This window comes from Eptatretus burgeri, chromosome 11, assembly GCF_056783735.1.
Source record: "Eptatretus burgeri isolate ZD-2024b chromosome 11, Ebu_testis_v1, whole genome shotgun sequence".
Lineage (NCBI taxonomy): Eukaryota > Metazoa > Chordata > Myxini > Myxiniformes > Myxinidae > Eptatretus > Eptatretus burgeri.
Genome location: NC_140971.1, coordinates 45,092,830 through 45,117,829, shown reverse-complemented (window position 1 = coordinate 45,117,829; position 25,000 = coordinate 45,092,830). Strand labels below are relative to the sequence as shown.

Here is a 25,000-nt window from a genome sequence, read left to right as displayed (position 1 = left end):
GGACCTTTCGGTCTCACCGCGATCGTGCCAATCGGCCCCCGCGTGGGATAGGGTTGCTCGCCAAATTCGACCTACCTAACTACCCACACGGAGGGTAGACCGGGCGATCGCACCTCGCCGCAGGTCGACTTCGGACACGGGCCACTTAAGCGACCCGTTCCGTACTATCGGGATAACCGAGCGGTGTTATTCGTCGGCCTCGACGGTTCGATTAATTATCGGGCGTCTTAGCCCACGACCAACTCTTTACGTGAAGCAAGATGGGGATTCAATGAAAGAAATGACGAAGCGAAGCGGTAAAACAGTTCAACAATAAGCACATTTATTTCGCGATGAACGGAAAGCACACATATACAATTCCACCAAAAGCACATGTAAAAGAAGAAGACAAAAAGCAAATGCAACAATGCAGATCTATCCGACTACCGGGCACTCGGCAACAATTATACAATTTTACTTCACAGACGGCGCCGACAACACATATTCCCAAAGCAAAAGAAAAGAGAACCACCATCCAGGATGAGGGGGTAGGCGGGCCTGGGGCCGAGACCGTGTCGGGCCTACCCGTCTGATGATGAGACACGGAGCGGCGGTGGTGCCTCAACTCCGCGGGCCTCGCGGACAGTGTCTGGTAGGGGGTGGGAAGGGGGCCCCCTTTTGTCGCACTATCTCAGCGTGGGGGGGGGGAAACAGGAGGGGGTTGCTGATGCTCGGGGAAAGGAGGATTTCACAAAATCTCGGGTCCCGCGACGAGCGTCTCCACCACGACCTCGGTCGCGCCGCCGGCCTTTCCCTCCGCAGTTCCCCGAATCCGACGAGGGGGTGCTCGCCAACTGCGAACTGCTTCTCCGAACTCCAAAACTCAACTCCCTCCACTTCCAACTGAACTCGTCTGACGAACGCAGTCGTTTTTATAAGCCCCGTGGCTTCGCTCTTTCATCTTTGACCCTCTGCCTCCGACCTTTCACCTCGCTCCCCATTGGCCCGAGGAAAAGTGGGCGTGAATGCTTTTTGATCCATGAATTTGCATATAGCGACCGCCCTCCAACGCCCTGGAGGCGGGGCCAAATCGCCCCTCGCTCACCGATTGGACGGAACAAAAGTGGGCGTGAGTCGTTTTTGATCCGTTTTTCTGCGGAAAATCCGTGATGTTTTTGAACAGGCTGCTCGGTGCGCGCCCCGCACGAGTCCAGCATCGGTGCCCACGAGTGGCGCGAGATGACGGTGATGCGATGGTGGCGAGTTGTGACGGTAAAGGTCGTGGCGGTTGTGGTGAAGCGGCGTTGTGGTTGGTGGTTGTTGTTGTGAAGCGGCGTTGTGGTTGGTGATTGTTGTTGTGATGGCTGTTGAGACGTGGTTGGTGGTGGGAATAATGGCGGCTGGTCCAAAATAAAGATAGTAAAAGAAAAACGGCTATCCTGAAGAGTCGCAGCCCTCATAAATGACATTTATTCCCTCTAGACAACGGGTTTGGGCCTCACTACACATATACTTACCGAGATATCTCACCTAAGGGACCTGAATGGTGGTTTGCGAATTTGGTCAACCACAACACTACCCCCTCCCCTTTTTACTGACTCGTCCCGAGTCGTCAAATTTTCGTGTGCCATCATGTGTAGTTTTCCCCTAGTACATTTTACCTACGGATCCCTGAGTGCGACATTCATGGTATTCGTGTCCCCAAAATAAATAACCTAAGGGCTGAGTAACTACCTAAACAAACTCACTCACACGGACGACTTAAATAAAATTGCCGGCGCTAAGACAAACATGCCGGGGGCGCACTCATATTTACAGTACATCTTAACCTTAACTTACAAATTTTACACTAAACCATGGCCCAGGATCAATGAACTCTGCAAAAGAAAAGCAGTTAGCAGGGAGCCAGGCTGCTCGCATGCAGTCTCTGGCTCAAAACAATGCAGGTGACAGGTAACGTGGCTGGCTGCTCACACGCAGTCCAAGGCCTTCCTTTTTGAACTGAACGCAGTGAACCACAGCGGTGCATGGGCTGCACAAACGCAGTCTCCGTGCCAGCTCAAGTGGCACACGCAATGAGCACAACGAATGGATGGACGCAAACACGGTGCATGGGCTGCACCAACACAGTCTCCGTGCCAGCTAAAGTGGCACACGCAATGAGCACAACGGATGGATGGATGGACACAAACACGGTGCACGGGCCGCCACTGCAGGCCCGTGTTGTAGCTGCCAACAGGGCAGTTCTTGCAGCTTGCAAACTGTTGCTTTGCGGATCCTGGCGCTCATGGAAATGAACAGGGGGGGGCAAAGCAAAAATTGAACGGGGCTGGTGAACGTGGGCAGTGGGCATGGCATGGCAAAGGCAGCAGGCAAACACAGCCCGCAGAAGAAGAAGGCCGCTGCAGGCAAACACAGCTGGCAGATGAACTGGCCGGCACAGGCCTTGAAGAAAAACAGCCGCAGACGACAGATGAAGTGGGCCGGCACAGGCCTTGAAGTACCACAGCTGCAGACGATCCGGCCGGCACAGGCCTTGAAGCAAAACACGGCCAGCCGATGGCACAGGCCTTGCAGCACAGCAGCTGCAGACAATCCGACCGGCACAGGCCTTGCAGCACCGCAGCTGCCGATGAAGTTGGCCGGCCTCTGCCTTGCAGCAAAACACGGCCAGCCGATGAAGTTGGCCAGCCTTTGCCGTTCAGTGGAGGTTGGTGGAGGGAGTGCGGTGGTGCTGGCCACTTGGAAGGCGGGCTGGGACCTACCTACCTGTCTCCCTCCCAACCTATCGCCTTTGCCTGTCACTGTACATACCCACTCCCTTAATTTGTCAAACCCCAATTTAGCCCCAACTTATTTTTTTATTATTATTATTTTTTTTCTTTTACTTCCCCACTATAAATCGTCCCCTAACCCCCTTTACTGTCCTTGTTCGGCTAACCTATCCTGTCACCTAGCCTACTCCCAACCCCTACGTTCCCTTCCCGGAGGGGAGTAAGGGAGAGCTAACGTCCTGTGTCGAGGCCCAACGAAGCCTCAGAATGGCCTCCCCAGAGTTCAGCGATCTATAACACAAAGTGGGTCCAGCGGCCCACAACGAGAGCGAGGGGATGGATGGTGCGGAGGGTTACACTTCCTAATCTACCCTATCCATTTAACTGTTAAACTACCCCGGGGCTTTCAAGAAGCGCCTCTCGCTTAAACTATTGGTTCTAACAACCCAGATTCCCGTCGCCTGTGTTGGTGTCCTTTCAATTTCGGGCCTCGCCCCCCAATTTTCTCTCCGTGCCCTCACACGGTCTCATGGCTGGGACACGTGGCCCCCTTTGGCAGGCACGACCCTCTGCCGAATCTCCCGCTATGGCACCCCCGGGCACTACACTGCCTCCGAGCCTACCAGCTCCCTAACACCGGGGAGTGCCCCCATGGCACCTCCCCTGAAACGCACACGTGGCAGGCTGGCTTCCCAGGCCCCTTTCCGAGTGTCACCCGTGCCCACAACACTGCCCAAGCGGCTAATGGCGCCCCGGGCCCCCGCACCAAGCAGGCGCACCCGTGCCCACTACGCTATCCCGGCCCCCCATGGGCCCTTGGCCTACCACGGCCGACTAGCCTGGCGCCCGGGGTACCCACTCAGCGATACTCACCTTTCGCAGCCACGCTCCCAAGCCCGTCAACAGGGCTCCTGCACCCCTCCAAATGGGTTTCGAGCCTACATTCCCACCAACAGCAAAACGACCTCCATTTTTTTAATTTGACTAACCCCCTAACTCACTCGACACTGACCCCGGGGTCCCTTGGGCGGGAGTCACTCCTCCCCCCAATCACTCATCGCACCATGCATTCCCCATTCGCTCCACTCACACAGACCCGCTGGCCTCACTCACTCACCAAGCACATGCTTCCACTTCACTCACCAACAACTCATCAACACACACACCGCTGAACTCTGCCATCCTCCTAACTACATCCCCTAACTAACTCGTGCTCCCACGTCGTCCCTTATACTATAGCACGTTCCATTTAACGCTACATAGCTAAACTACGTCCCCTCTACACATTCACAAGTCTGTCACTGTCTCCAAATAAATCATTTTATTTCCCAACCTAAATCTCGCTACAATCCCTCTAACTAATCCATTCCACGGACTCCATGAGGACTTACCCCTGCCCCATGAAGTCGGTCTAGCTAAGCTAACCCTTCCCCCTAACTAGTTTCCATCCTGTGCCCAGGTAAGGGGGTCTTCCACCCCTTGCCCAGGAATCCTGTGCACCCGAAAGTGAGGCTTGCTCTTTTTTTTTTTTTTCATGCGCAGCACCAGCGCGGCAACTCGCGCACTTTGCACCTGCCCGTGACGTCATGCAGCTGCACGTGTTCCTCGTCCCTCCTTGGACGGTACCATCCGGCAGGGATTCCCCTCCTGCCGGATTCCAACCCCACGTGCAGCCATGACGTCACCGTGCGCATAAAAAAAACACAAGCCCCACGTCTCGAGGGGTTCCCCACGCGAACACATGTGCTTTGCCCGTTGGAGCTTAACACACACGATCGCGTGGAGAACCCGTCCGGTCCAAATCCATAATCCTGCCTAAACTTTGTCCGTCCGCGGGATCGGCAAATCCACCGCGTGTGTTTCCGGACCGGGACTTCACTCTCGCAAGCGAGCACGTGGCGGCCTCGTGCGTTGCACAGCACGGACCTCGTGCTCACTGCTGGGTGAACCCGGCACGGTCCCCGAAACAACTACAGCCGCTACTCGGCTTTCTTTCCTTACATGTCGTCGTCGTCGTCGCCATTCCACCCACGCACACCTGCGTGTTACGACGCTCACACTCCATTCCATCACATTCACACCGGGAGACGCGGCTGCGTGCTCCCGCATGCCAACCGACATCTCCCTCACATACCGCTCTCTCACACACACGGTCTCCCTTGCATAAACCATACCACTCACACGTGGTGCTCCATTCACTCGCGGTGCCTCATCCACACACCGTGCCTCACTCACACACGCGGGGGCACTCACCCGCGGTGCCTCATCCACACTGGCCGTTTCATCCACACACACGGCCTCACTCACACACGGTGCCTCACCCACACACGCGGGGGCACTCACCCGCGGTGCCTCATCCACACTCCGCGTGCTGGGAAGCACGTACTCCGGCACCATCGCCACCACACCACTCACACACGGGGTCGCTTCCACACACGGGGACGCACTCACACCTTGCACCGCACACACAGGGACAACCACACTGGGGATTCGTGTCCCCACAAGGGTCTCCGGGGCCTCTATACCCCCCAAGCTCTCCGTGCACCCGTCCACAGCACCCCTCCCCTCAACCTCGCAAAGCACGACCGAACTCACCTGGTCGTGACTCGCCTCAAGGGGGCATACTCCCTCCCCTCGTTCCTGGAGGAGGCTATCCCGCTGCTCGCACCGGGCCTCCACCCAGTCCACCAGCTCACCCCCATTGTCCTCCACTACCTCCGTGTGTGTGTGTGCGTCACTTACCCCGTCTTCATCGTGTAGTCTTCCCTCTATCGTTCCCATCTCCCGTGTCTCTGCCCACTCAGTCACCTCCACCCTTTACCTCCCTTGTCTCAACTATTTTTATTTCCTTTGTCGTCACCTCGTGTCTCGTCTCACACGTTTTGGTCTCCCCATTTAATTTTTCCCTTTCGGTCACCGTTGCACCCCCTCCCAGCTCGTTCGCTTCTACACGTGGAGTCGCCATTTTGATCTCCCTGGTCACGGCCTTCATGCCCGCCTGCAGGCATCGGCCCATGTTCTGTGTCTCACCCCGTAGCTTTTTCGTTTCCTCCTTCATGTTTGCTTCCATTCCGTTTATTTGCTTGTTCATTTCGTTTTTCATTTCATTTGTATTTGTATCAATCTTTTCGTTCATGCCTTTCATTTCGTTTTTCATTTCATTTGTGTATGTATCCATCTTTTCGTTCATTTGCTTGATCATGTTCGCTGTCATTTCCGCATACATTTTTGCCAGCATGGTGAATAGCTGGGCCATGTCGGGTGCGCTTGGGTGAGCCGTTTCGGCAGGGGTTGGGGAAGGGTTTTGGTGGAGAGGGGGAGGGGAGGTGTCATACACCGCGGCCGCTGCCGCACCCATTTCGGGCTCTGGGTTCAGTTGGGCGAGTTCGTTTTCCTGTACAACCAACATTTCCTGCACGGGGATTTCATCCTGAACCATGGATCCTACACATTCTACATCCATTTCTAATACCCCCGGCTCCCGCTCGCCTTGAGACGCCATCTTGCTTCTCTTAAAGGGTTAATTTAACTCGCTCGTAATTTGGAGGGAATCGGGGGTCGCTCCTCTCACCCCTGGACCGATTCCCGTGAATTTAGCCGGAGACAGGAGAGCCCGTTTTCCCGTTCTCCGATACCAGTGCCGCGAGGAGGGCGATGGGTTTATATCCCACTCCTGACACCAGTGTTGCGGATTCGCGCCCGCCGGCGTGCGAACGGCCACGTAACTCGAATCGCGGCACGTCGCCCACCGGACGGACAATCCAGTCGTGACCCTCTCGGACTAACGCCGGGAACCAGTCACGGGTGGACCTTTCGGTCTCACCGCGATCGTGCCAATCGGCCCCCGCGTGGGATAGGGTTGCTCGCCAAATTCGACCTACCTAACTACCCACACGGAGGGTAGACCGGGCGATCGCACCTCGCCGCAGGTCGACTTCGGACACGGGCCACTTAAGCGACCCGTTCCGTACTATCGGGATAACCGAGCGGTGTTATTCGTCGGCCTCGACGGTTCGATTAATTATCGGGCGTCTTAGCCCACGACCAACCCTTTACGTGAAGCAAGATGGGGATTCAATGAAAGAAATGACGAAGCGAAGCGGGAAAACAGTTCAACAATAAGCACATTTATTTCGCGATGAACGGAAAGCACACATATACAATTCCACCAAAAGCACATGTAAAAGAAGAAGACAAAAAGCAAATGCAACAATGCAGATCTATCCGACTACCGGGCACTCGGCAACACTTATACAATTTTACTTCACAGACGGCGCCGACAACACATATTCCCAAAGCAAAAGAAAAGAGAACCACCCTCCAGGATGAGGGGGTAGGCGGGCCTGGGGCCGAGACCGTGTCGGGCCTACCCGTCTGATGATGAGACGCGGAGCGGCGGTGGTGCCTCAACTCCGCGGGCCTCGCGGACAGTGTCTGGTAGGGGGTGGGAAGGGGGCCCCCTTTGTCGCACTATCTCAGCGCGGGGGGGGGGGAAACAGGAGGGGGTTGCTGATGCTCGGGGAAAGGAGGATTTCACAAAATCTCGGGTCCCGTGACGAGCGTCTCCACCACGACCTCGGTCGCGCCGCCGGCCTTTCCCTCCGCAGTTCCCCGAATCCGACGCGAGCACCCCCTCGTCCGCCTTCGCCGCCGCCGCCTCTCCACAGCTCCGTCCTCTTCACTCTGACTCCGCGAACTCCCAACTGCGAACTGCCAACTGCGAACTGCTTCTCCGAACTCCAAAACTCAACTCCCTCCACTTCCAACTGAACTCGTCTGACGAACGCAGTCGTTTTTATAAGCCCCGTGGCTTCGCTCTTTCATCTTTGACCCTCTGCCTCCGACCTTTCACCTCGCTCCCCATTGGCCCGAGGAAAAGTGGGCGTGAATGCTTTTTGATCCATGAATTTGCATATAGCGACCGCCCTCCAACGCCCTGGAGGCGGGGCCAAATCGCCCCTCGCTCACCGATTGGACGGAACAAAAGTGGGCGTGAGTCGTTTTTGATCCGTTTTTCTGCGGAAAATCCATGATGTTTTTGAACAGGCTGCTCGGTGCGCGCCCCGCACGAGTCCAGCATCGGTGCCCACGAGTGGCGCGAGATGACGGTGATGCGATGGTGGCAAGTTGTGACAGTAAAGGTCGTGGCGGTTGTGGTGAAGCGGCGTTGTGGTTGGTGGTTGTTGTTGTGAAGCGGCGTTGTGGTTGGTGATTGTTGTGATGGCTGTTGAGACGTGGTTGGTGGTGGTAATAATGGCGGCTGGTCCAAAATAAAGATAGTAAAAGAAAAACGGCTATCCTGAAGAGTCGCAGCCCTCATAAATGACATTTATTCCCTCTAGACAACGGGTTTGGGCCTAACTACACATATACTTACCGAGATATCTCACCTAAGGGACCTGAATGGTGGTTTGCGAATTTGGTCAACCACAACAATATATATATATATATATATATTGTTGCGGATTCGCGCCCGTCGGCGTGCGGACGGCCACGTAACTCGAATCGCGGCACGTCGCCCACCGGACGGACAATCCCGTCGTGACCCTCTCGGACTAATGCCGGGAACTAGTCACGGGTGCGCCTTTCGGCCTCACCACGATCGTGCCAATCGGCCCCCCGCGTGAGATAGGGTTGCTCGCCAAATTCGACCTACCTAAGTACCTACACGGAGGGTAGACCGGGCGGTCGCACCTCGCCGCAGGTCGACTTCGGACACGGGCCACTTTAAGCGACCCGTTCCATACTATCGGGATAACCGAGCGGTGTTATCGTCGGCCTCGACGGTTCGATTAATTCTCGGGCGTATTTAGCCCACTACCAACCCTTTACGTGAAGTAAGATGGAGATTCAATGAAAGAAAAAGACGAAGCGAAACGGGAAAAAACAGTTCAACCTAAAGCACATTTATTCCGCGGCACACGGAAAGCACACATATACAATGATACACCAAAAGCAAATGTAAAAGAAGAAGAAACACACAATAATGCACAAAAAGCAAATGTAAAAGCAAAACACAATGCAGATCTACCACCGACTACCGAGCACACGGCAACACTAATACAGTTTTACTTCACAGACGGCGCCGACAACACATATACTCAAAGCAAAAGAAAAAGGGACCACCCTCCACTATGAGGGGGCAGACGGGCCTGGGGCCGAGACCGCGTCGAGCCTACCGTCTGGTGATGAGCCGCAAAATGGCGGTGGCGCCCCGACTCCGCGGGCCTCGCAGACAGTGTCTGGAATGGGGTGGGAACGGGGCCCCCTTCTCACACTATCTCAGCGCGGGGGGAAACAGGAGGGGGTTGTTGATGCTCGGGGGAAGGAGGATATCTCGCTGGCTCAGGTCCCGCGACGAGCGTCTCCACCGCGACCTCGGTCGCGTTACCGGCCTCTCCTCTCCGCAGCTCCCCGACTCTGACACGAGCGCCCTCTCGACTGCCTTCGCCGCCGCCACCTCTCCAACTCTCCCACTCTCCACAGCTCCGTCCAACTGCTTTCTCCGACTCTTCTCTTGACTGACTCTTCCCAACTCAACTCCAGGCTCCAAACTCAACTGGACTCCAGGCTCCACACTCAACTTGACTCCAGGCTCCACACTCAACTTGACTCCAGGCTCCACACTCAACTTGACTGACTCCTACTACTCCGGCTGGCTCCCCATTGGACAGAGGAAAAGTGGGCGTGAATGCTTTTTGATCCGCGAATCTGCATATAGCGACCACACTCCGACGCACCTGGAGGCGGGGCCAAATCGCCCCATGCTCACTGATAGGACGGAACAGAAGTGGGCGTGAATCGTTTTTGATCCGATTTCTTCGGAAAGGCTGGTGTTTTTGCACCTGCTGCTCGGTGCGCGCCCTGCACGAGTCCAGGATCGGCGCCCACAAGCGGCGCGGGAATAGCGGTGATACGATGGTTGCGAGAGCGAGATGTGACGGCAAAGGTCGTGGCTGTTGTTGTGAAGCGGCGTTGCGGTTGGTGGTTGTTGTGTGATGGCTGTTGAGACGTGGTTGGTGGTGGTAATAATGGTAGTAATGGCGGCTGGTCCAAAATAAAGATAGTAAAAGAAAAACGGCTATCTAAAAGGGTCGCAGCCCGCATGAATGACATTTATTCCCTCTAAACAACGGGTTTGGGCCTAACTACACATATACTTACAGAGATATCTCACCTAAGGGACCTGAATGGTGGTTTGCGAATTTCGTCAACCACAACACTATATATATATATATATATATATATATATATATATATATATATATATATATATATATATATATATATATATATATATATATATATATATATATATATATATATATATATATATATATATATATATATAATCCCAATAAAAACACCTCACCACCCAGCAACCACCATGTTATTAAAAGCACCTCACCACCACATGATTAAATACACCTCACCACCACATTATTAAAAACACACCACCATGTTATTAAAAACACCTTACCACATGATTAAATACACCTCACCACCACATTATTAAAAACACCTCACCACCACATTATTCAAAAAACACCACCACATTATTAAAAACACCTCACCACCACATTATTAAAAACACCTCACCACCACATTATTAAAAACACCTCCCCACCACATTATTAAAAACACCTCACCACCACATTATTAAAAACACACCACCACCTCATTAAAAAACCTCAGCACTACATTATTAAAAACACACCACCACATTATTAAAAACACCTCACCACTACATTATTAAAACACCACCACAATATTAAAAACACCTCACCACCACATTATTAAAAACACACCACCACATTATTAAAAACACACCACCATGTTATTAAAAACACACCACCACTACATTATTAAAAACACCACCACATTATTAAAAACACCTCACCACCACATTATTAAAAACACACCACCACATTATTAAAAACACCTCACCACCACATTATTGAAAACACACCACCACATTATTAAAAACACCTCACCACTACATTATTAAAAACACACCACCATGTTATTTAAAACACCTTACTCACCTCCATCTAATTCAAAACAACTCCCACTGTGCAATTCAAAAGACCTCACCACCACACATCGCTATAGAGACAGGTTTGTTTTAACTGAAGATAAGTACACGAGTTGCCATGTTGTCATGATTTACAACAATCATAATACATACATTTCTTTTGGACAAATTTATTTGTAACAAGAAAACAAATCATTTGGAAAAAATGTAAAAACATAGAGGGATGAAATCTCAAAAAAACAACCAAACAAGGTAGAAATGACACCACAACGACACCACAATAAAACACCACAATCCTCTTATGGATTACCATCACGACATCATTTGCCATTTTACTTTTGTTGTGGGATTGTGATGGATGAAGAAGAAGAATGAAGAAGAAAAATGATAATGAAGAATGACACCATATTACGATGCCACAATACTACACAACAATTCTCTTCTCGTTTAGCATCACGATATCTTTTGACATTTTACTTTTGTTGTGGGAATGTGGTGGAACAACATCAAAAGATATTGTGACAAATTCCCTAAATATACATGTGAAGTTTGGGGTAGCTACGTTTAATGGTTTTGGAGTTGTGGAGGAGACGCACTGAAGAACTGATACACACTGACATTTATTATTATCGATGTAATTTACCCCCACGTTCTCCCAGTGAAATTTTTATCTCTCACCATCTCCCCCCCCTCCCACTCCCCCATGCCCTCCTCCCCTACACCCCTACCCCTCCCTCCTCATAAAACCTGTTCAGCACCTGCCCCTATCCAATGCTTGTGCATGAACAGTAAATACGTGTTCCCTTACCTCTCAATGAATTATAGAAGAATGCTCACTGTTGACATCTGTCCAAATGTATCCATTATCTGATGGGTGTGTACATCACACAGTTTTGTATGTGTGCCATATCACATTTTCTTTCATAATATGAAGAATTCCTTCTGGAACAACTCACCTCCACTGAACTCCTGAGAAAATTATTTACACTACACAGAATATTACTGGAATGAAAAGCGAATGCTCTTTTCAATTCAGTGATTTTTTTTTCCATATTGGGACAATATAAAGTTTGTACAAGAAGGGACGTGGCTGTTGGAATGGATCCTTGAATTTCATGCAAAAGGTCCTCAAAGGGAGTTCAGGCGGTGTGGGGGTTGGGGTGAGCCATTCCCTTAGCCGCTCTGTGCATGTTAAGCATTGCCCTCTGATGTCCCTTCCCAGGAGGATTATCCCAGCAGTCTTTTCAGTCTCGGAGACACAATGACAAAAGGGGATTTGAACTTGAGCTGTTCGACGCACAAAGTGCCTTCTCGCTGGACAATGGTATTTGGAAGTCCTTGTAGGAAGTCTCAGCACATTTAAGGATTTCTTTTCCTGCCTTTCAATTGCTGAGATCTTCAGAATGGATCGATATCAGTTTGTTTTGTGGACTCTCACATTGAAGGTGAATCATGGTTTTGTGTTTGCATTGCATTCTTGAAAGTAATGTGGCACTAAAGAAATTTTCAGGCCTATTCATTCACAACTATTTTTTTATTTATTTATTGGTGTTTATTTTGTATACCGAGTTGGAAAACTATTTCTGGTACAGTGGGTTCTGCGAATATAGTCGCAGTCAGCTGATGGGAAAGGTATGTGATGACAGAATCTTGATGGTGGTTTCTTGGTTTTCATGTTCTCGTTGGCATCAAGTAGTGTTATTTGCATGTTTGCATTTAGCCTGCCTCAGCAGAGTTGTATCACAGTAAAAGAGCTGAAACAACTGTGATGCTGGCTGGGGTCCTTTGACTGTTGACCGAGTCCAGTGAGACATGCTTGTGATGGAAATAATGTAATATATATATATATATATATATATATATATATATATATATATATATATATATATATATATATGAGGTCTGTCTAAAAAGTAACAAGACTGAGCCTGCTGTGTGCTCCACTTACACAACTTGAATGAACGGGTTGCGTCACAGTCTTTCACAACTTTCCAGCAATATATATGACTGGTGATGGTTGACTGCGGTCATTGTGTGATTTTTTTACAGGTCGTGCTTTACATGTTGTCCAGTATGAGTTGTCACGCTATGAGTCATGAGCAGAGAGCCAATCTGAAGTTTCTTGCCAAGCTTGGTAAAACACCTTCCGAATCCTTCACAATGCTACAGCAAGTCTACGGGGAAGAAACGATGTCACGTACACGTGCATTTGAATGGCACAAGAGGTTCAAAGAGGGACGGGATGAGGTTGAAGATGATCTAAGCAGTGGATCTTGAATGGCACAAGAAGAAGAAGGTTGAATGGCAGAAGAAGATCTTCAACGAGCAGAACGGCGGTCAACATCGAGCGTGTGAAGCAGATGGTGTGCGCAGATCATCGACTCACGGTGCGGATGATTGCTGAGGAACTTTCCATCAACAACGACACTGTCTGGAGCATCATCACTGAAAATCTCGAAATGCGCAAGGTGTGCACAAAGATGGTCCCGAAACTGTTGTCCGAGGACCAGAAACAGCAAAGAGTCACTGTCTGTCAAGATATTATCGATCACCTGGAGAAAGATGCCTACCTGCTCGGGAGTCATTACTGGCGATGAATCATAGATATTTGAATACAATCCCAAGACCAAATGGCAGAGTCATCAGTGGAAAAGTCCGGCATCACCAAGACCAAAGAAGGCAAGGATGTCAAAGTCGAAGGTCAAGATGATGCTCATCACGTTTTTTCACATCAAGGGCATCGGCCACTTCTACCACAGGGTCAAACAGTGAATCAATACGTGTACAAGGAGATCCTCTGGAGCCTCATGAGATCAGTCCGGGACAAGAGGAGGGATCTGTGGGAGAACAACGTCTGGTGCTCCACCATGACAACGCCCCTGCTCACAGTGCCCTGAGCATCCAACAGTTTCTGGCGGAGAGGAACGTGTCAACTCTGGAACAACCCCCATAATTCGCCTGACTTAGCCCCTTGTAATTTTCCCCTGTTCCCAAAGCTCAAGGAGGTGATCAAGTGGACCCGATTTCCTGATGTGGAGGTCATCAAAAGGGCCATGACGACGGAGCTCCAGAGGATTCCAGAAGAAGCCTTACAGGGGTGCATCGAAGTGTGAAAGAAGAGGATGGACAAGTGTGTGAGACTGGAGGGAAACTATTTTGAAGGGAACAAGCTGTGATTTCAATATATTTTTGTGAATAAATTTCTGTGAAATCAGTCCCATTACTTTTTAGATCGATCTCATATTATATATATATATATATATATATATATATATATATATATATATATATATATATATATATATATATATATATATATATATATATATATATATTGTTGCGGTCTTCGCGCCCGCCGGCGTGCTGACGGCCACGTAACTCGAATCGCGGCACGTCGCCCACCGGACGGACAATCCAGTCGTGACCCTCTCGGACTAACGCCGGGAACCAGTCACGGGTGGACCTTTCTGTCTCACCGCGATCGAGCCAATCAGCCCCCGCGTGGGATAGGGTTGCTCGCCAAATTCGACCTACCTAAGTACCCACGCGGAGGGTAGACCGGGCGATCGCACCTCGCCGCAGGTCGACTTCGGACACGGGCCACTTAAGCGACCCGTTCCGTACTATCAGAATAACCGAGCGGTGTTATCGTCGACCTCGACGGTTCGATTAATTATCGGGCGTATTCAGCCCACCACCAACCCTTTACGTGAAGAAAGACGAGGGTTCAATGGGGGAAAAGACGAAGCGAAGCGGGAGAACAGTTCAACAATAAAGCACATTTATTCGCGGCACACGGGAAGCACACAAATACAATTCCACCAAAAGCACACAAAAAAAAGAAAACACAATTCCATTTACACAAAAAGCAAATATAAAAGCGAAAACAATGCAGAGCTAATACCGACTACCGAGCACACGGCAACACTTATACAATTCTACTTCACAGACGGCGCCGACAACACATACCCAAAACCAAGGAAAAGAAATACCCTCAAGGATGAGGCGGGCCTGAGGCCGAGACCGGGTCGCGCCTACCCGTCTGGTGATGAGACGCGGAGCGGCGATGGCGCCTCTCTCCGCGGGCCTCGCGGACAGTGTCAGGCAGGGGGTGGGAAAAGGGGCCCCCTTGGTCGCACTATCTCAGCGCGGGGGGAAACAGGAGGGGGTTGCTGATGCTCGGGGTATAGAGGATCTTTATTATCCCTGGTGTGCGTCTCCACCTCGGCCAGGTCGCGCTGCCGGCCTTCCTCGGGCGTGCAGCTCCCGGCACCGTCGCGAGCACCCCCTCGTCTGCCTTCGCCTATCCATAAAGGACTCTGGACTCTCCACCCTGGACTCTTCTTTGGGCTCCCCTCGTTCGACTCTCTTCAGCTTCTCCAGCTACTGCAGGCTTCGGGCTCCAGACTTCCACACCCCTCTGACTGACGAACACCGTCCTTTTATCCCCCCGTAGCTTCGCCTTTGACCCCCTCCCTTCGACCTTTCACCTCGCTCCCCATTGGCCCGAGAAAAAGTGGGCGTGAAGGCTTTTTGATCCACAAATTTACATATATCGATCGTTCTGGAGGCGGGGCCAAATCGCCACTCGCTCACCGATTGGACGGCAAAAAGTGGGCGTGTGTCGTTTTTGATCCGTTTTTGAAGCACAAAATCCGTGATTTTGTACACGCTGTTCAACGTGCGCCCTGCACGAGTCCAACACCGGTACCCACAGCGGGGCAAGAACGGTGGCGATGCTACGGTTGCGAGGCGTGACGTGAAGGTCGTGGCGGTTGTGGTGAAGCGGTGTTGTGGTTGGTGGTTGATGTTGTGGTTGTGATCATGGCGGTTGGTCCAAAATAAAGATAGTAAAAGAAAAACGGCTATCCTGAAGAGTCGCAGCTCGCATAAATGACATGCATTCCCACTAGACAACGGGTTTGGGCCTAACTACACATGCACTTACCGAGATACCTCACCTAAGGGACCTGAATGGTGGTTTGCAAATTTGGTCACCACAACACTACCCCCTCCCCTTTTTACAGACTCGTCCCGAGTCGTCAAATTTTCGTGTGCCATCATGTGTCGTTTTCCCCTAGTACATTTTACCTACGGATCCCTGAGTGCGACATTCATGGTATTCGTGTCCCCAAAATAAATAACCTGAGGGCTGCGTAACTATCTAAACAAACTCACTCATACGGACGACTTAAATAAAATTGCCGGCGCTAAGACATACATGCCGGGGGCGCACTCATATTTACAGTACATCTTAACCTTAACTTACAAATTTTACACTAAACCATGGCCCAGGATCACTGAACTCTGCAAAAAGAAAGCAGTTAGCAGGGAGCCAGGCTGCCCGCATGCAGTCTCTGGCTCAAACGATGCAGGTGACAGGGAACGTGGCTGGCTGCTCACACGCAGTCCAAGGCCTTCCCTTTTGAACTGAACGCAGTGAACCACAACGGTGCATGGGCTGCACAACGCAGTCTCCGTGCCAGCTCAAGTGGCACACGCAATGAGCACAACGAATGAATGGATGAATGGATGGACGCAAAACACGGTGCATGGGCCGCCACTGCAGGCCCGTGTTGTAGCTGCCAACAGGGCAGTTCTCGCAGCTTGCAAACTGTTGCCTTGCGGATCCTGGCGCACATGGAAATGAACAGGGGGGGGGGCAAAGCAAAAATTGAACGGGGCTGGTGAACATGGGCAGTGGGCATGGCATGGCAAAGGTGAGCAGGCAAACACAGCCCGCAGAAGAAGGCCGCTGCAGGCAAACATAGCGGGCAGATGAACTGGCCGGCACAGGCCTTGAAGAAAAAACAGCCAGCCGGCAGATGAAGTGGGCCGGCACAGGCCTTGCAGCACAGCAGCTGCAGACGATCCAGCCGGCACAGACCTTGCAGCAAAATAACAGCTGCCGATGAAGTTGGCCGGCCTTTGCCGTTCAGTGGAGGTTGGTGGAGGGGGTGCGGTGGTGCTGGCCACTTGGAAGGCGGGCTCGGACCTACCTGCCTGTCTCCCTCCCAACCTATCGCCTTTGCCTGTCACTGTACATACCCACTCCCTTAATTTGTGAAAAACCAATTTAGCCCCCACTTATTTTTTTTGTTGTTTTTATTTTTTTTACTTCCCCACTATAAATCGTCCCCTAACCCCCTTTATCGTCCTTGTTCGGCTAACCTATCCTGTCACCTAGCCTACTCCCAACCCCTACGTTCCCTTCCCGGAGGGGAACAAGGGAGAGCTAACGTCCTGTGTCGAGGCCCAACGAAGCCTCAGAATGGCCTCCCCAGAGTTCGGCGATCTTTAACCAAAGTGGGTCCAGCGGCCCACAACGACAGCGAGGGGATGGATGGTGCGGAGGGGTACATCTCCTAATCTACCCTAACCATTTAACTGTTAAACTACCCCGGGGCTTTCAACAAGCGCCTCTCGCTTAAACTATTGGTTCTATAAACCCAGATTCCCGTCGCCTGTGTTGGTGTCCTCACAATTTCGGGCCTCGCCCCCCAATTTTCTCTCCGTGCCCTCACACGGTCTCCTGGCTGGGACACGTGGCTCCCTTTGGCAGGCACGACCCTCTGCCGAATCTCCCGCTATGGCACCCCCGGGCACTACACTGCCTCTGAGCCTACCAGCTCCCTAACACCGGGGAGTGCCCCCCATGGCACCTCCCCTGAAACGCACACGTGGCAGGCTGGCCTCCCGGGCCCCTTTCCGAGTGTCACCCGTGCCCACAACACTGCCCACGCGGCTAATGGCGCCCCGGGCCCCCGCACCAAGCAGGCGCACCCGTGCCCACTACTCTATCCCGGCCCCCCATGGGCCCTTGGCCTACCACGGCCGACTAGCCTGGTGCCCGGGGTACCCACTCAGCGATACTCACCTTTCGCAGCCACGCTCCCAAGCCCGTCAACAGGGCTCCTGCACCCCTCCAAATGGGTCTCGAGCCTACTTTCCCACCAACAGCAAAACGACCTCCATTTTCAATTTGACTAACCCAGCTAACTCACTTTACTCTGACCCCGGGGTCCCTTGGGCGGGAGTCACTCCTCCCCCCAATCACTCATCGCACCATGCATTCCCCATTCGCTCCACTCACACAGACCCGCTGGCCTCACTCACTCACCATGTACTCACCACAACTCACCAACTCTTCAACACACTCACCGCTGAACTCTGCCATTCTTCTAACTACATCCCCTAACTAACTCGTGCTCCCCCGTCGTCCCTTAAACTAGTAGCACGTTCCTTTTAACACTACGTAGCTAAACTACGTCCCCTCTACACATTCACAGTCTGTCACTGTCTCCTAATCTCTTTAATCAATTTCCCCACCTAAATCTGGCTACAATCCCTCTAACTAATCCATTCCACGGACTCCATGAGGACTTACCCCTGCCCCATGAAGTCGGTCTAGCTAAGCTAACCCTTCCCCCTAACTAGTTTCCATCCTGTGCCCCTGGGTAAGGGGGTCTTTCACCCCTTGCCCAGGAATCCTGTACACCCGAAAGTGAGGCTTGCTTTTTTTTTTTTCCCATGCGCAGCACCTGCGCGGCAACTCAGAGCTCGCGCACTTTACACCTGCCCGTGACGTCATGCAGCTGCACGTGTTCCTCGTCCCTCCTTGGACGGTACCATCCGGCAGAGATACCCCTCCTGCCGGATTCCAACCACACGTGCAGCCATGGCGTCACCGTGCGCATAAAAAAAACACAAGCCCCACGTCTCGAGGGGTTCCCCACGCGAACACATGTGCTTTGCCCGTTGGAGCTTAACACACACGATCGCGTGGAGAACCCGTCCGGTCCAAATCCATTTACCTGCCTAAACTTTGTCCGTCCGCGGGATCGGCAAATCCACCGCGTGCGTTTCCGGACCGGGACTTCACTCTCGCAAGCGAGCACGTGGTGGTCTCGTGCGTTGCACAGCACGGATCGCGTGCTCACTGCTGGGTGAACCCGGCAAGGTCCTCGAAACAACCACAGCCGCTACTCGGCTTTCGTTTCTCCCATGTCGCCGTCGTCGTCGCCATTCAACCCACGCACACCTGCGTGTTACGACGCACACAGTCCACTCCATCACATTCACACCGGGAGACGCGGCTGCGTGCTCCCGCATGCCAACCGACATCTCCCTCACATACCGCTCTCACACACACGGTCTCCCTTGCATACGGCCGTTCACTCACGCACGGTGCCTCACCCGCACTCCGTGCCTCATCCACACACGCGGGGGCACTCACCCGCGGTACCTCACTCACACACGCGAGGGCACTCACCCGCGGTGCCTCATTCACACACACGGCGACACTCACACACGGTGCCTCATCCAATCATGGCGTGCTGGGAAGCACGTACTCCGGCACCATCGCCACCACACCACTCACACACGGGGTCGCTTCCACACACGGGGACGCACTCACCCCTTGCACCACACACACAGGGATAACTACACTGGGGATTCGTGTCCCCACAAGGGTCTCCGGGGCCTCTATACCCCCCAAGCTCTCCGTGCACCTGTCCACAGCACTCGTCCCCTCAACCTCGCAGAACACGACCGAACTCACCTGGTCGTGACTCACCTCAAGGGGGCATACTCCCTCCCCTCGTTCCTGGAGGAGGCCATCCAGGTGCTAGCACCGGGTCCCTGCACGGTCCGCCAGCTCACCCCCATTGTCCTCCACTACCTCCGTGGTGTGTGTGCGTCACTCACCCCGTCTTCATCGTGCAGTCTTCCCTCAATTTTTTCTGTCTCCCGTGTCTCTATACATTTTCTCTCCTGGTTCCTTTTTTCTGTCTCTTCCTGGTTCCTTTTTCCTTCCCATCTAAGTCGTTCTTTCTCTCTGAGCCCCATTAGCTGTTCGTTCTCCCTCCGTTTTAGTTGTTCAATTTCACACTCATAGAGTTGTTGTTTTCTCTCCCACTGTTCCTCCTTCTCTTTGTTTTCCAATCTCATCGTTTCTTTCAATTGGCTCATTTCCTTCCTGTGTTTCATTCGCTGTTCTCTCACTACTCTTCCTCGTTTCCTCTCCTGTCCTTCCTTCTCCAGTTTCATGGTTTGCTTCATTTGGTTAATCTCCTTTTTGTGTTTCATTTGCTGCTGTCTCATTACTCTTCCTCGTTTCCTCTCCTGTCCTTCCTTCTCCAGTTTCATGGTTTTCTTCATTTGGTTAATCTCCTGTTTGTGTTTCATTCGCTGTTCTTTGTCCATCTCGTACTCCAGCCTCAGCTTTTCTTTCAATTGGTCAACCTCAGATTCATGTTCTTGTCGTTCAGTTTCAAATTCATACTCTTTCAGTTTTCTATTCGACTGTCTTTCTTGTTCCTCCTTCTGCAATCTCGTCATTTCTTTCAACTGACTGATTTCTTTCTCCTGTCTCATTCGTTCTTCCTTCATTACTCTTTCTTGTTCCTCATTCTTTAATCTGGCCTTCGCTTCCAGCTGTTCGATCTGTGCAGTGTGGTTTCTTAAAGTTTCATTTTCCGTTCTCTTCCTTTCCTCTTTTAACACTCTCAGTTCGTTTTGTAGTTCCCTCTCTTTGTTTTGGTGTTTCTGTAACTCAGAAACTTTCTTTTCCAATTCTTTTCTCATCTCCGCACACTCAGACTTTGCTTTGGCTTCGAACTGTTCTTCCGGCTTGCGCTTGTGGTTTTCTACCCGTCTTCCCAGTTCCTCTGTCTCCGTTTTTCCCTCCAGTCCCAGCTTATCAACTCTCTTCGTCATGTCTTGAAGTCTTTTCTCACACTCCACCGTTTCGACCTTCAATCCCTCCTCTGTCTCCTCCTGGCTTTCTTTTAATTGGTTTTTCGCTTCGAGTGCGTTTCCATCCATTTTTTATTTTCCATTTGTTGCGTATTTCTCTTCATTTCGTTGTTCCCTTCTTTCATTCCGTCAATTATGCTCTGCACGAGTTCCATAACGTGCTGTATTGTCACCTGCCCTGGCCACTCCCACTGACTACATTTAGCGGTGGGGTTATAATAAAAAAACCGACCAGATGAACGGCATCGATGCCTTTCCCAACCTTCTGGTACGGGTTTCTCTTGCACGGTGATCTCGTCCTGAGCCATGGATTCTACATTACTATTACACATACCTAATACCCCCGGCTCCCGCTCGCCTTGAGATGCCATCTTGCTTCTCTTAAAGGGTTAATTTCGCTCGCTCGTAATTTGGAGGGAATCGGGGGTCGCTTCTCTCACCCCTGGACCGATTTCCGTGAATTTAGCCGGAGACAGGAGAGCTCGTTTTCCTGTTCTCCGATACCAGTGCCGCGAGGAGGGCGATGAATTTGTATCGCACGACCTGACACCAGTGTTGCGGTCTTCGCGCCCGCCGGCGTGCGACGGCCACGTAACTCGAATCGCGGCACGTCGCCCACCGGACGGACAATCCAGTCGTGACCCTCTCGGACTAACGCCGGGAACCAGTCACGGGTGGACCTTTCGGTCTCACCGCGATCGAGCCAATCAGCCCCCGCGTGGGATAGGGTTGCTCGCCAAATTCGACCTACCTAAGTACCCACGCGGAGGGTAGACCGGGCGATCGCACCTCGCCGCAGGTCGACTTCGGACACGGGCCACTTAAGCGACCCGTTCCGTACTATCAGAATAACCGAGCGGTGTTATCGTCGACCTCGACGGTTCGATTAATTATCGGGCGTATTCAGCCCACCACCAACCCTTTACGTGAAGCAAGACGAGGGTTCAATGGGGGAAAAGACGAAGCGAAGCGGGAGAACAGTTCAACAATAAAGCACATTTATTCGCGGCACACGGGAAGCACACAAATACAATTCCACCAAAAGCACACAAAAAAAAGAAAACACAATTCCATTTACACAAAAAGCAAATATAAAAGCGAAAACAATGCAGAGCTAATACCGACTACCGAGCACACGGCAACACTTATACAATTCTACTTCACAGACGGCGCCGACAACACATACCCAAAACCAAGGAAAGAATACCCTCAAGGATGAGGCGGGCCTGAGGCCGAGACCGGGTCGCGCCTACCCGTCTGGTGATGAGACGCGGAGCGGCGATGGCGCCTCTCTCCGCGGGCCTCGCGGACAGTGTCAGGCAGGGGGTGGGAAAAGGGGCCCCCTTGGTCGCACTATCTCAGCGCGGGAGGAAACAGGAGGGGGTTGCTGATGCTCGGGGTATAGAGGATCTTTATTATCCCTGGTGTGCGTCTCCACCTCGGCCAGGTCGCGCTGCCGGCCTTCCTCGGGCGTGCAGCTCCCGGCACCGTCGCGAGCACCCCCTCGTCTGCCTTCGCCGCTGCCGCCTCTCCGCCTCTGGACTCTCCACCCTGGACTCTTCTTTGGGCTCCCCTCGTTCGACTCTCTTCAGCTTCTCCAGCTACTGCAGGCTTCGGGCTCCAGACTTCCACACCCCTCTGACTGACGAACACCGTCCTTTTATCCCCCCGTAGCTTCGCCTTTGACCCCCTCCCTTCGACCTTTCACCTCGCTCCCCATTGGCCCGAGAAAAAGTGGGCGTGAAGGCTTTTTGATCCACAAATTTGCATATATCGATCGTTCTGGAGGCGGGGCCAAATCGCCCCTCGCTCACCGATTGGACGGCAAAAAGTGGGCGTGTGTCGTTTTTGATCCGTTTTTGAAGCACAAAATCCGTGATTTTGTACACGCTGTTCAACGTGCGCCCTGCACGAGTCCAACACCGGTACCCACAGCGGGGCAAGAATGGTGGCGATGCTACGGTTGCGAGGCGTGACGTGAAGGTCGTGGCGGTTGTGGTGAAGCGGTGTTGTGGTTGGTGGTTGATGTTGTGGTTGTGATCATGGCGGTTGGTCCAAAATAAAGATAGTAAAAGAAAAACGGCTATCCTGAAGAGTCGCAGCTCGCATAAATGACATGTATTCCCACTAGACAACGGGTTTGGGCCTAACTACACATGCACTTACCGAGATACCTCACCTAAGGGACCTGAATGGTGGTTTGCGAATTTGGTCACCACAACAATATATATATATATATATATATATATATATATATATATATATATATATATATATATATATATATATATATATATATATATAATATATATATATATATAATATACATATATATATATATATTATAAACATATATATTATAAACATATATATTATAAACATATATATTATAAACATATATATTATAAACATACTGTACGTGCACTGAGGTTGGACAAGGAGGCCTATGTGCGAGGATTCTGTGAAGGGGTAGAGCATCACCTGTGGACCGGTCCGCTGGGCCGGTTAATTTGAGCGGTTTTACCAGGCTGATCCCCCAGCTGTCGAGTTGGACGTCAAGGGTAATACAATCCCTGTTGCTGACCCTCAAATCAACTGTGGTCCACCTTCGCTTGTGCAAACACGGGCTGCGGTGAACCAGTTGAAACGGGGCAAAGCTCCAGGGATCTGTGGCATCCATGCTGGACTTCTCAAGGCTGGTGGAAATGCTGCACTCGTGTCGTTGCATGCAGTTTTGTGCTCTGCCTGGAACACCGGCATCATCCCAACTGATTGGAAGAGGGGCCTTGTTGTCCCTCTCTGGAAAGGGAAGGGTGATCGCCAAGACTGCAACAACTACCGAGGGGTGACGCTGCTCTCAGTGCCGGGTAAGGTCTTTGCTCGGATAATTCTTGATCAGGTTCGCCACCATCTGCTTGAGCACCAGCGTCCAGAGCAGTCAGGCTTTACACCAAAGAGGTCAACGATTGACCGTATCCTTGCTCTTCATGTCCTCACCGAACGCAGACGAGAGTTTCGGCAGGGACTGCTTGCAGCCTATGTTGATCTCTGTAAAGCATTCAATTCAGTGAACCGGGATGTCCTCTGGAGGATTCTTGGTCTTCGTGGGGTGCCATCAAGACTGATCGATCTGATGTCTGAACTCTACTCTGGTACTGAGAGTGCTGTGAAGTGTGGTGGTACCATCTCTGACTTATTTCCAGTTGTTACTGGAGTTCGTCAGGGGTGTGTACTGACCCCCACACTTTCCAGCACTTGTATGGACTGGATTTTAGGGAGGATGTCAGAGAGATCAAGCTGCGGTGCATCGTTTGGGAATGTCAAGATCTCGGACGTTGATTTTGCAGATGATGTAGTCATCTTTGTGGAGACTTTAGACATCCTTTTGGGGGCCCTCGAGGTGCTGAATGAGGAGTCGGAGCCGTTGGGATTACGGGTTTCTTGGGTCAAAACTAAGATTCAGGCTTTCGGTGACATCTTGGATGTTGCTATCCTGTCTGTGTCTGTTTGTGGTGAGGATGTTGAGGTCGTGGAGAGATTCACTTACCTCGGCAGTGATATTCATGTCTCTGCTGGATGTGAGCAAGAGGTCAATAGACATCTGGGTCGGGCCTGGGGAGTCATGGATTCACTGGATCATGGGGTGTGGCGCTGCCGGAACCTGTGCGGGAGGACGAAAGTCCGAGTCTTCAGGTCCTTGGTACTTACAGTCTTGCTCTATGGATGCGAGACTTGGACTCTGACCAAGGATCTGAGACGGAGACTTAATTCCTTTGGTACCAGGTCTCTTCGGAGAACCCTTGGCTATCGCTGGTCGGATTTTCTGTCCAACGAGCGGGTGCTGAGAGAGACTCGGATGAGATTTGTTACCTGCATAGTCCGTGAGCATCAGTTGCGGCTGTATGGACATGTGGCTCATTTTTCTGATGTTGATCCTGCTCACCAGATTCTCTCAGCGGGGGAGTCTTGTGAGTGGAGCAGGCCAGTGGGCCGACCACGTGCCTCATGGTTGTGGCAGGTTGACCATCATCTCAAGGAGATGGGGATGGGCCTGGCATCTGCCTGGGGGATGGCCAGACGGAGGCCCCTGGAGTACCGGCAGAAAGTGGACGCAGCGACGCGCTGTTCTGGCACATGCTCCCATACCTGACCCCCTGACATGGTTTCAATTTCCAATCACCTTCAGCATTACCTCCCAAAACAGCATGAAGCGATCTTTCCTTGCTTTAAACCCCCCAGGTGCGCTCTTCTCCTCACGAGAAATGTACGTCCCACGTGGCATCCTCTTCCAAAACAGACCAGTCTTATCATTTGTTTTGGAGAATATCCACCTTCCTCGATAATGGCCTCGACAAACGCAGGAAACTTCTCGGTGGCATCAGTGTCGGCAGCAGCAGTAGCAGCAGCCTCTCTGGTCATTTTGATGTTGCGATCGTTGTAACACTTCCGGAAGTTC

The 25,000-nt window shown here is 51.7% G+C and overlaps 1 protein-coding gene across 18 annotated transcripts in view; it reads left to right on the top strand.

The window, feature by feature from the left end:
- LOC147016984 (uncharacterized) overlaps positions 1 to 25,000 on the top strand; it is a 93,564-nt gene that overhangs the window by 41,839 nt on the left and 26,725 nt on the right. For 5 of the 18 annotated variants that reach the window (XR_015049295.1, XR_015049285.1, XR_015049286.1 and 2 more), the window contains one exon: positions 12,011 to 12,112. The exons of the other annotated variants lie outside the window; for them this stretch is intronic. Coding sequence is in view for 1 of the 5 variants with exons in the window: in XM_085846300.1 (XP_085702426.1) it covers positions 12,011 to 12,112 (102 nt within the window). In the remaining 4 variants the exon portion in view is untranslated. The remainder of the gene's footprint in view (positions 1 to 12,010; positions 12,113 to 25,000) is intronic. 18 annotated transcript variants of the gene reach the window in all.